At 40.9% G+C, this 12,986-nt stretch overlaps 1 protein-coding gene across 1 annotated transcript in view; it reads left to right on the top strand.

Moving 5' to 3' along the window:
- The first annotated feature begins 1,791 nt into the window (after positions 1–1,791).
- The window catches only part of OIT3 (oncoprotein induced transcript 3), a 41,593-nt gene continuing 30,398 nt past the window's right edge, over positions 1,792–12,986 (top strand). Inside the window, exons 1-2 of the mRNA XM_040362301.1 lie at positions 1,792–1,967; positions 9,962–10,336. Of these exons, the coding sequence (XP_040218235.1) occupies positions 1,910–1,967; positions 9,962–10,336 (433 nt within the window). The 5' untranslated portion in view covers positions 1,792–1,909. The remainder of the gene's footprint in view (positions 1,968–9,961; positions 10,337–12,986) is intronic.

Raw genomic sequence — 12,986 nt, 5'->3', positions numbered from 1 at the left:
GTTGCAAGCATTTTGCCTGTTGCTCTCAAGTGGCATAATGGAGTCGAATGTAGTTTGGAGTTGCATAATTCCGGGCACATTTTACAGGTAGATAGTATATTCCCCGACCTCCATGCTGCAGAATACCAGATGCTGCCGTCTAAGACCCTTAAAGGGTTACATCTTCTTACCCACTTTACAGTCATACGTGTGCAAGCAGACAAGAAGGCAGTGAAGAGACTGTTTCTACACAGAAACATACCTAGATATTTAACAATAAGGTCAATGCAGTGTAGAAGTGCAGTGGGTGAGTGAAGAATTGTGTGGATGCAGTGTTGCAGTACAACAAGTAAAAAATGCGCAACGAAACCAGTGCAACAGGTATCAAGCCAGCAAAATGAACACACGGAGTGTGGAACAATGTCAGTAAGCAGTAAGTCCAAGCTTCTGACGATGCAAATTAAAATAGGATAAAAGTCTGAGGTGTGGTAAGAATTGATAGGGGTATGCTCTCAGGGCTGTCATCACGGGGAACGGAGACCATGTTCCAATTCTAGAGGAAGACAACAAGGAAAGAGGCGCCTCTGGGTGCAATATTTTTAACACAATTTATTAAAAGCACAGATAATAGCCACTCACATTTAGGTGGTGTAAAGCAGGCATGTAAAAAATCCAGAGCGAGGCGAGGGGTGATGACGTCACCGGGGATGCAAGGACCAGGAAGTAAACGGCGGACCGGATGACACCCACTTCTCCCTTTCTTGGGATTTTTTACATTCCTGCTTTATACAACCTAAATGTGAGTGACTATTGTCTGTGCTTTTAATAAATTGTGTTAAAACTATTGCACCCAGAGGCGCCTCTTCCCTTGTTGTCTGGATGCAGTGTTGGTCAATAGGGAAGTGCAGTGGTGTCTAAGGGGAAAGTGCATGTCATGGTGGTCAGCAGAGTGTATTAATTTGGTAGTTGTTATTGGAGAAATGCGTGGGTGCAGTGTTGGTCATCGGTCGCCAGTGAAGTATGTGGATAGTGGTGGACAGAGAAATATATAGATTCAGTGCTCATCAGTGGTAAAGTCAAAGAAGGGAGATCCTTTCACTGCAGGTTCTCAGATACAACTTTCCAGCAAAAATAGTGAGCAATACAGTAGTGACATCACCAAATCTCATTCTAGTGTAACAAGCATTCGTGGCAGCAGTGTCTTAGGAAATCGTGTACTGCAGATATAGCTATGAGCCTCAAGACACAACGATGGCTTGCTATTTTTCAAGAGGAATTCAAGGCAAATTATAGATTTTTCAGAGCACTGCTCAGGCAAGATTACCATTTCTAGATCTTCCCTATAAGATAGCAAATCTTTACTTTTTATATTAAGTTACACTTTAAGATTAGTGTGAGATTAGTGCGTCATTGTCTAAACTTTAGTGTGTTCATAATAGAAAAAAATGCTTCTCCAACTTCCCTGACGGTAAATTAGAAGGACAGTTTGGGGCTGCCAATATTCTAAAATTGGAGATGGAAGGTGTTTCGAGCATGTGATTTAGCAGGACAAACGGAAGGGCTAACTTCGGTTTAATGAGCTGTCTCCTGAAAGTCCATCCCCTGTGTTCCCCTTCGGATAAGCCTGTATCATTTTCAGAATTCCAGCCTGTGAAGACAATGGGAGGATGAAGCTTGAGGATCAATCAGTAAAAATATCCTTGTTTACATGGCAGAACTTGGCTAGAAAGGTCAGAGGCTTGGCCCATTTCATCAACTTCCTTCTGATAATGTGTCCACTGGACATGATAAAGAAGGGGTCATAGCGATAAATAAGGAAAACAAAATCTTCTATATACTGCAGATCTAGGGAGAAAGCAGATCATCTCCTTAAAATCTCTGCGCAAAAAGGTCCAAGTCCTATTTTCCCGTTTGCACAAAGGCTGTTACAATGCTGTTTCTTTTTACTTTCTTTTTCTACTCCAAACTCGGCTCAGTGACTCCATTGGGTAAGTGGCTTCATCTTTTAAAATGTATTTAGGAAAAAAATCAGCATTTATACAGCCTACTAATGCTGATACATGTATTATGAAAGCCCGTATTGTGATAAAAATGGCTTTATTTAAAAAGCCACGTGTTATTCTTTTAGGAAGCTTGGGCCAAGGGTTTAGTGATGAACTGTGATTACTAATATCTCTACTGTTCAAATAATGCTTGTTGCATTGCTGTTTTAAATTGATTAAAGCAGTAATAAACCTAAAGGCAAACATTTATTATATTGCAGCTTACCAATTCTTAGATGTGATGGCTGCATTGGTTTTCTTTTTTGAGCGTTCTTTCCTCTGTTTTCATCTGGTAAACTGGCCAGTAAGTCTGTTGTTTTTCAAAAGAACAAGCTCTCTTGCAGATGTATCAGTTAGAGCAGTGGTCGCCAACCCTGTCCTCAGGGCCCACTATGCACAGCTGCACCAGATGCTGTGTGAACCAGTTTTAGTAAATCTCCCCCAATGTATTTTAATTTTACCGCCTGTGCTAAAATGATGAAATGGATTACAATTTTGTTTTTGCCTGGTCTGCTTACATTTTACACTAGTTTGTAGTTTTATTCAATTTGAAACGTTTCTGTTACTTTTGGACCCCCCTGTTTGAGACTTTAATATGGAAAAACAATGATCCCACAAACCCTATGCACATCACACATTTTAATGAGACCTTTTAAAGTGCCATTGTATATGAAGGGATAAGCCTTGTCTGCCATGTCAATGTTACAAAGACAGGGCTCCACCTATAAATTGGCAAATTAATGTGTTTTGAAGAGTGGTGCTAGTAGGGTTAAAGGTATACTATTAAGTTTTGAAAAATTTGAAATGTAAAATTAAGGACAACATTGGGTCCTGATGTTACCACATGTATTAGGTACCCAAACATTTCTGTGTTCATCAAAAACACCCCCAGACAGCATTCTAGGTTTTTGGGTATGAAAAATGTATACCAAACTGCCTAACACAATTTCTGTATTATTCCTTATGAGAAAACATGGTTATACTGCCCAAGACCCATTTATGTTTCCTATGTAGCAAGTACAGCTATTAACACCTGGCCCTCCATTGTTGTCAGCAGAGTAAATCAAGAAAAAAAAAAAACTGCCACAATAGTGTCCTAAAGGAAATATAGAGCTACTGTTTGTTTCTGAATTACAACATTCAGGATGATCTGTGAGACATTGACCTTTAGTTACTGCGTATTAGTAAGCTTTGTCATATGAGTTTATGAGGAGCATGCTTTAGTTCTCAATGGCATATGGATTCATTTGCAAAATAAACAAGTGTTTATTTACAGCTATCAATGAGGTTCATACTTTCGCATTCAATAAGTTATTACTTGAAAGTTAACTTGAATATGTGTGTGTGTTAGGGAATGAGCCGAGCATTACTGGGTTACGTTAAATAAAGCATTAAGTAAAATGTTAAAACCGCTGAATTTGCTTAAATATCACACCTGGGGGTGAACTTGCCTATGAAGTGGCACACCTGTGTGATGTATACAACCTATTACAGCAAGACTGGCATTTACAAGGAAAAAGAATGCTGTTTCAACTGACCGGTAAATGACAGTTTCAGACACATAGTCCTGATTGTCAAAAAAGAAGCTGAGGATTATCATAAATGATGGTCTGGTAAAGATAATACCCTTAATGAGGGTTAAAAATATACATGGTTACATAGTTAGATTGAAAAAATACCAAATTTCATACCCAGTTATTCACATAAATGCAAAAAAAACAAAAAAAACTTTAAAGCTTGGTCCAATATGCTCCAGAAGGTGAGAAGTAAACTTCTTCCTGATCCCTCAGGGGTTAATTGGATATTCCCTGTGTAGCACCCTGGAGTTGGGGCAAGGTTGCTCCTCACAAATTTACAGGAATAATTATCCTGCTTGATTGTTAGAGATCTATTGATTTTTACCTAAGTTTGGCCTTGTTGCACCTTTCTCTTCTACCACTAGGTGGCCGGGTACTTGGTGGTACTAGATACGAGAAGGGCAACGCAAGGTCAGGTTATGGGTACATGGGGTATCTCAGCCAATGGGCAAGGGTTTTCTTAAATCCCTTGGCCTGCTGGGATAGCCTATATATTCGGGTGGAGTCAGGTGATCTATGTTCTGTGCCACCTGAACGGCTGTCTGGGTGGATGTGTGTTGTATTGCCCGCGTTGCTAGGCCAGAGATTGGGCCTATCCCAGGCACATCTGACTGCTAGGCTGTCTGAGGGCCTATCCAGAAGCAAGAGAGCTATCTGCCTAATTACCAAGGACCACAGTGAGTAACTGAAGCAAGTACCGGAGCAGCAGTCTCACTCTGGGGATGGTGAAGAATCAGGAAACTTCAGTGGGTATCAAGCCAGGGACTCAGCCACGGGGGTGATGCTTGAGGAAGATACCACAAGATGATTGAAGGAGCTCAAGGGATTCAGTGTCTGTGAATCAGTGGGTCTAGTGAGATTCCGGGAGCTCAGTGGGCTGAAGAACTACAAGGAGTGATTGTAGTGGAATAGAAAGGAACTGTTTAGCTTTGTGTTAGGAACTGTTAAATACTGTTGCCATAGGAGACAGCATTCCTGCACATACAGATGTGACGTCTTGCTGGATGCCTTTCCCTGCATGGCTGTCCTCCTATTGAAGTCTGTCAATTAATCTGGCAACTACCTAAGGGTGTGCTGGCCCTAACCCTCTCTCCTCCAAAAAGTTTAAGAGAAATAAACTTTCTTTTGCATTCAAGAAGTGTCCGGCACCCAATAACTTTAACTACTCTGCACCCACCTTGCTTCACAACCTACTACATACAGAAGGATTGTGAGAAAAACAATCAGCACCACAATACTAATAAATTACTCCTATAATGACGTGAGAAAAAAAACAACAAAAATAACCCTCTTATGGGTAGATTCAGGTAGGGGCGCGCAAAACTAAGCTCGGCGTAGCCTAGTGTGTTTACACTACGCCGCCTTAAGTAAGAGAGGAAAGTACATATTCTCAAAGCACTTACCTCCTTACTTAGGGCGGCGTAGTGTAATCGCGGCGGGCGTAAGGGCGCCTAATTCAAATTGGTTGGAGGGGGGCGTGTTGTATGGAAATGAGGCTTGACCTCACGTTTTTTTATGTTTTTTGCTACTGCGCATGCGCCGGGCACCTACATTTCCCAGTGCGCATTGCGGCTAAGTACGCCGTACGGGCCTATTGATTTCGACGTGGACGTAAACGACGTAACTCCCGATTCGCGGACGACTTGCGCAAACGACGTAAAAAATTCAAACCTCGCGGCGGGAACGGCGGCCATACTTTAACATTGTTATTCCACCTCATAGGCCTTACGGAAACAACGTAATTCGACTGCGGCGGCCTGGCGTACGTTCGTGAATCGGCGTACAAGCTCATTTACATAATCTACGCCGGCCGCAATGGAAGCGCCACCTAGCGGCTATCCGAAAAATTGCAATCTAAGATAGGCCGGCGCAAGCCGGCCTATCTTAGATATGTTTAAGCGTATCTCTGTTTGAGCATACGCTTAAACATACGGCGGCGTAGATTCGGAGTTAGGTCGGCTTATCTACTGATAAGCCGGCCTAACTCTTTCTGAATCTACCTATATGTGTCTACACAGCTTCTGAACACTTATAGTGATACACCACACCTACTGCAATATTAATTTTGTGAAAATAGTGCAGCATAATTATACATTCCATAAAACAATTTATGAAAAAAGAAAATTAAATAAATTATAAAAAACTGTTCATATGTAGGTTTCCCAAGCTTTCACCGCTGTGAACAATTCTATTTAAATGGATCCAATATTCACCACCTGCTAAAATGCCTGGATCAACAAAGTCTGCTAAAATGAGGGTCTGGTATGTGTGTCACAGGAAGGCCACACAAGGAAAAAAAAACAGTGTGGGGCACCACCAATATTCATGCAATGTCTGGTATACCAAAAAAAAAACGCACGTTCCTCCCAAAAATGATACCAGACCCTTATCGACGTATACAGTCTGGCTGTCAAGGAAAGGAGAGAGCATACCAGGCTGCATGCCCTCAACATGGGTGGGGGGGGTACCTTGTCAGGGGAACCTCTCCTCCTCACCCCTCTGGTGAAGCACCCTGGTCCAGTGGTTGTGGGATTATGTGGGTGTGGGGCTTTTGGAATCTGTAAACTCCAATTAATACCAGCCTCCCTCTATGTGAATGAGTAAGAGGTACATAGGATCCCCTACTAAATCACACAAAAAAGTGAAAAGTGTAAATAAAGGCTCACATTTGGTCCTTTAATTAAAAATTCCCCAAAAATGTCTCACTATGTAAATTCATCATGAATCACGTGGTCCAGCAATCCAAACCATCTTCAATCATAATGATTAACGATTACCAAAAGATAAAATCCGCTGACCGACAGAAACATTTGATCATGTTGCTACATTTGCCACTAATAACATCTACCAATCCCAGCCGCTAAATGTAAATAAAGTGGCGGGGTCCTCCAGGTGATGTCATTGTCCAAATAAGGCAATCAGTTCTTTCCCTGCCAGGATTCCCAGCCAGTAAATGAATGGGGCCATTTGATGTCACTGCTTGAGAGATAGATGTGTGTGTGTGTGCGCATGTATGTGTATATATATATATATATATATATATTTATTTATATTACACACACTTACGGCCACATTATTAGGTATACCTTGCTAGTACCAGGTTGGACCCCCTTTTTCCTTCAGGACTGCCTTAATTCTTAATTTACAAATAAATATGTGAAAAGTGTGGCATGCATTTGTATTTAGCCCCCCAAGTCAATACTTTGTAAAACCATGTTTCACTGCAGTTACAGCTGCAAGTCTTTTTGGGGATGTCTCTACCAGCTTTGCACATCTAGAGAGTGCAATTTTTGCCTATTCTTCTTTGCAAAATAACTCAAGCTCTGTCAGACTGGATGGAGAGTGTCTGTGAACAGCAATTTTCAAGTTTTGCCACAGATTCTTAGTTGGATTTAGGTCTGGACTTGGATTGGGCCATTCTAACACATGAATATGCTTTGATCTAAACCATTCTATTGTAGCTCTGGCTGTAAGTTTAGGGTTGTTGTCCTGCTGGAAGGTGAATCTCCGCCCCATTCTCAAGTCTTTTGAACACTCTAAAAGGTTTTCTTCTAAGATTTACCTGTATTTGGCTCCTTCTATCGTTTCAATCAACTCTGACCAGCTTCCCTTTCCCTGCTGAAGAAAAGCATCCCAACAACATGATGCTGCCGGTGGGGATGGTGGGTTTAGGTGAATGTGTAATGTTAGTTTTCCGCCACACATAGCGTTTTGCTTTTAGACCGAAAAGTTCCATTTTGGTCTCATCTGACCAGAGCACCTTCTTCCACATGTTTGCTGTGTCCTCCACATGGCTTCTCGCAAACTGCAAACGGGAATTCTTATGGCTTTCTTTCAACAATGGCTTTCTTCTTGCCACTCTTCCATAAAGGTCAGATTTGTGGAGTGCATGACTAATAGTTTTCCTGTGGACAGAGTCTTCCGCCTGAGCTGTGGATCTCTGCAGCTACTCCAGAGTTACCATGGGCCTCTTGGCTGCTTCTCTGATGAATGCTCTCCTTGCTTGGCCTGTCAGATTTGAGATTAAATTACATACAGGTGGACTCTATTTACTAATTAGGTGATTTCTGAAGGAAATTGGTTCCACTAGATTTTAGTTAGGGGTATCGGAGTAATGGGGGCTGAATATTAATGCATGCCATACTTTTCAGATATTTATTTGTAAAAAAATGTGAAAACCATTTATCATTTTCTATCCACTTCACATTTATGTGCCACTTTGTGTTGGACTATCACATAAAACCCCAATAAAATACATTTACATTTTTGGTTGTAACATGACAAAATATGGAAAATTTCAAGAGGTATGAATATTTTTTCAAGGCACTGTGTGTGTGTGTGTGTGTGTGTGTGTGTATGTATATATATATATATATATATATATACCATGGAACGCAGTGAAGGCAGTCATCAAGTAAAAATATGGCACAACAGTGACATTACCAAGAACTGGACGTCCCTCCAAGATTTATAAAAGTATGAGACAAAAACTGGTCATGGAGGCTGCCGGGAGGTCTACAGCAACATTAAAAAAGCTGTGATTGTTGTCACATGGCTGTGTGGTACATGTGACAACAATCTCTGTGTTTTCTTTATATGTCTGGGCTATGGGGTAGAGTGGCGAGATGGAAGCCTTTTCTTATGAAGAAAAAACATCCAAGCCCGGATAAATTTTGCAAAAACACATCTAAACTTTCCCAAAAGCATGTGGGACAATGTGTTCTGGTCTGATGAAACAAAGGTTTATTTTTATGGCCATAATTCCAAAAGATATGTTTGGCACAAAAACAACACATGTACATCACCAAAGGAACATCATGCCCACCATGAAGCATGGTGGTGGCAGCATCATGCTTTGGGGCTGTTTTTTTTTTTCAGCTGGAACAGGGGCAAGGTAGAGGAAATTATGAACAGTTCCAAATACCAGTGAATATTGGCACAAAACCTTCAGTCTTCTGCTAGAAAGCTGAACACGAAGAGGAAGTACATTTTTCAGCATGACAACAATCCAAACCATACATCCAAATCCACAAAGGAATGGCTTCACCAGAAGATTAAAGTTTTGGAATGGCCCAGCCAGAGCCCAGACCTGAATCCGATTGAAAATCTGTGGGGTGATCTGAAGAGGGCTGTGAACAGGAGATGTCCTTACAATCTGACAGATTTGGAATGTTTTTGCAAAGAAGAGTGGGCAAATATTGCCAAATCAAGATGTGCCATGCTGATAGACTCATACCCAAAAAGTCCTGTAATAAAATAAAAAGGTGCTTCAACAAAGTATTAGTGTAAGGGTGTGCACACTTATGCAACCAAATTATTTTTTTATTTTATTTTTTACTTCCCTCCACCTAAAAGATTTCAATTTGTTGTTCAACTGATTTGCATTGTTTATAGGTCACAATAAAGGTGGAAAAAGTTCTGAAATTATTTATCTTTGTCTGTTTTTTTACATCACAGAAACCTGACATTTTAACAGGGGTGTGTAGACTTTTTATATCCACTGTGTATGTGTGATATATATATATATATATATATATATATATATGTATGTGTGTGTGTGTGTGTGTGTGTGTGTGTATGTATATGTATATATATATATATATATATATATATATATATATATATATATAACTAATTACAAGTTTATTTAGCTTAGAGCTGACTGATTATTTAGCAAATTACTTCATTTGTCATAAATGCAGAGTGCTACTTGAAAGCTATTATAATCGACAAGCAAAGAAAAGAACACGTATTCCCTGTTATAGCAATTCAAGTTTTTTTTCCTTTCTATTTTGGATATATGGCGGAAGGGTTAAAACCTGGATTGAGTTGATATTGCTGTTCTCATGCTCATTGCTTGTTTGTTCTCATCTTAGACATTTTCCATTACTTCCTGCTAAAGGTGATAATTGTTCAGGGAAACGGGAAAGGAAGAGAAATCTTTTTGGTAGAGCCAAAGACAGCAACAGTTTTTGTATTCCATGAACTCGCATGTACAGTCATACAGCAAACTGGAAAATTGTCAATGATAAGGATTTAGCTAGTCAAGCAATCATATGTAGAAGGTGAATGCCTGGATGCATTTGATTGAACAAGAAAGATGTAGGTTGTTGAGACCGTTAAGGGAAAAATGTTTGTTTGACTATAGTATACTTAATGCTATCAATTTACCCACCGTGGACCTAGACAGCAGTACAAACCTGGCAACTGTCCTTACACTTCCATATTCTTACTTTTTTTTTTTTAATGGCCGATTGTATAGATAATGATTGTTTTACTTATATTATAATGGCAAATGTTTGTTTACATTGGTTGTAAAATCTATTGCAATGATCCCTAATGATCTCATTTCATTCTCACAAGCTCTAGATCCATGTTCTGCTTATATAAGCCTGAATGAGCCTTGGAGAAACACAGATCATGTGTTCAATGAGTCGCAAGACAAACCAATGTGTGACAACCATTTAGATGGGGAGTGGTATCGGTTCACTGGGATGGCTGGAGATGCTATGCCTACGTTTTGTATTCCAGAAAATCATTGTGGCACTCATGCACCAATCTGGCTCAATGGGAATCATCCAAGTGAATCAGAGGGCATTGTGCAAAGACAGGCCTGTGCCAGCTTTGACAAAGACTGTTGCCAGTGGAATACCACTGTGGCCATCAAAGCCTGTCCAGGAGGATATTATGTCTATCAACTCACTAAACCAAGTGTCTGCTTCCATGTGTACTGTGGCCGTGAGTATTTCCCTTCTTTTTCTCTCTCTTTTTGAGAATATACTGCTATGTAAATGTGACTGTCACATAAATCTCACAATACACATTGACTTTGTAGTTTTAGACAAAATAGAATTCTTAGAAATTATGTTCAAAATATATATATATATATTGGCTGCATGCTCTCGCCACATGAGGCCGGGAATTGTCGTGCACCAGGAGGAACCCAGGACCCACTGCACTAGCGTAGGGTCTCACAATGGGTCCAAGGATTTTATCCTGATACCTAATGGCAGTCAGGGTGCCATTGTGTAGCCTGTAGAGGTCTGTGCGTCCCTCCATGGATATGCCTCCCCAGACCATCACTGACCCACCACCAAACGGGTCATGCTGAATGATATTACATGCAACATAAAGTTCTCTGTGGCTTCTCCAGACCCTTTCACGTCTGTCACATATGCTTAGGGTAAACCTGCTCTCATCTGTTAAAAGCATAGGGCACCAGTGGCGGACCTGCCAATTCTGGTGTTAAATGGAAAATGCCAATCAAGCTCCACAGTGTCCGGAAGTGACCACAGAGCACACGTTGGGCCCTCAGGCCACCCCCATGAAGTCTGTTTCTGATTTGATTTTCTGGTTTGGTCAGAGACATTCACACCAGTGGCCTGCTGGAGGTAATTTTGTAGGGCTCTGTCAGTGCTCATTCTGTTCTTCCTTGCATAAAGGAGCGGATACCGGTCCTGCTGATGGGTTAAGGACCTTCTACAGCTCTGTTCAGATCTCCTAGAGTAACTGCCTGTCTCCTGGAATCTCCTCCGTGCTCTTGAGACTGTGCTGGGAGACACGGCAAACCTTCTGGCAATGACATGTATTGATGTGCCATCCTGGAGGCGTTGGAATGCCTGTGCAAACTTTATTGGGTCCAAGTATCGCCTCATGCTACCAGTAGTGACACTGACCCTAGCCAAATGCAAAACTAGTGAAAAACAGTCAGAATAGATGAGTAGGAAAAAAAATGTCAGACACCTCCACCTGAAAAACCATTCCTGTTTTTGAGGTTGTCTCATTGTTGCCTATCTAGTGCACCTGTTGTTAATTTCAATTAACAGCAAAGCAGCTGAAACGGATTAACAACCCCTCTGTATATACCCCTCCTCCTCTGCTACTTAACTGACCAGATCAATATCCCAGGAGTTCTGATTCAAAAGTGTTCCTTGAATTTTTTTGAGCAGTGTATATACACAAGGACTCTTGTCTCCTACCCTAAAGCTGAACTCTGATATAAGCGAATATTTTCTAAAAACAAGATTCATGTATAATCTTGGTCTGCTTTGTGTGTTTCCGTGTTGTAATCAAGTGTAAAATGTTGCCACTGTGCAGAAGCTTCCTGTAATAAAGACTAGTCACTTCTTCTCTCTCTCTCCTTGTGCAGGGTGACTGGTCTTGTCTCTGCCCCCTCTTGTAATTTTGTGCAAGCAGCATGTAGTGAGTGGAGCCTGCTGGGCCTTCTTTGGTGCAATCGGAGCAATTTGAGCCCAGTCAGGATGAATGGGCTCAAACTGCACTGCAATAAATTGCATGGGAATTGTACAGGAATGCAATTAACATACAGTTCATAGCGTGAACCAAGGCTTAAAGGGGTTGTAAAGGTTTGTGTTTTTTCACCTTAATGCATTCTATGCATGAAGGTGAAAAAACACCTGGCAATGAGGGCCCCCCATCCCCCTCGTTTTACTTACCTGAGCCCGTTCAGCTGCTGTATGCGTCCCCTGGTGTCCTCTTCTTCACTGAGTCTGGCCATTGATTGGCTCGATGGGATAGATTGATAGCAGCGCAGCCATTGGCTCACGCTGCTGTCCATCACATCCAATGACGTGGCATGCCAGGGAGCGGGTCCGAGTGATACAGTCGGCGGCTATAGCCGCCAGCTGTATCACGGGAGCATGCCCGCAAGCTAACCCAATGAGAGCTTCCCATGAGCCGAGACACCCCAGAATATGAGGATTGGGGCCACTCTGTGCAAAACGAGCTGCACAGTGGAGGTAAGTATAACATGTTTGTTATTTTAAAAAAAAAACAAAGCCTTACAACAACTTTAACAATGTGTGAGATTCAGTAATAAAAAAACAACCAATACAAATTTATCTTTCATTGACCTTACTTAAAGGGGTTGTAAAGGTTCGTCTTTTATTTTCTAAATTGGTTCCTTTAAGCTAGTGCATTGTTGGTTCACTTACCTTTTCCTTTGATTTCCCTTCTAAATGTTTTTTTCTTTGTTTGAATTTCTCACTTCCTGTTTCTCCTCAGTAAGCTTTCCACCATCATCTGAGTGGTGGAAAGTCATTTAGAACAGCTTACTGAACAGCTTACTGAGGAGGAACAGGAAGTGAGAATTTCAGACAAAGAAAACAAAGAAAAAAAAACATTTAGAAGGGAAATCGAAGGAAAAAGTACGTGAACCAACATTACACTAGCTTACTGTAACCTATTTAGAAAATTAAAAACGAACCTTTACAACCCCTTTAAGTAAACTAATATTTGAAATGTTATAATAGGTAACTGTATTCTGAACACCACTATTGTTTTTTTGCATGCATTTATTGACCAATATAAAGTGACATAAAAAGTTGTACCGTATTTGCCAGCGTATAAGACGACTGTGCGTATATGA

This window comes from Rana temporaria, chromosome 8, assembly GCF_905171775.1.
Source record: "Rana temporaria chromosome 8, aRanTem1.1, whole genome shotgun sequence".
Classification (NCBI taxonomy): domain Eukaryota; kingdom Metazoa; phylum Chordata; class Amphibia; order Anura; family Ranidae; genus Rana; species Rana temporaria.
Note: the sequence above shows the minus strand (reverse complement) of the source record. Positions and strands in the feature narration are given on the sequence as shown.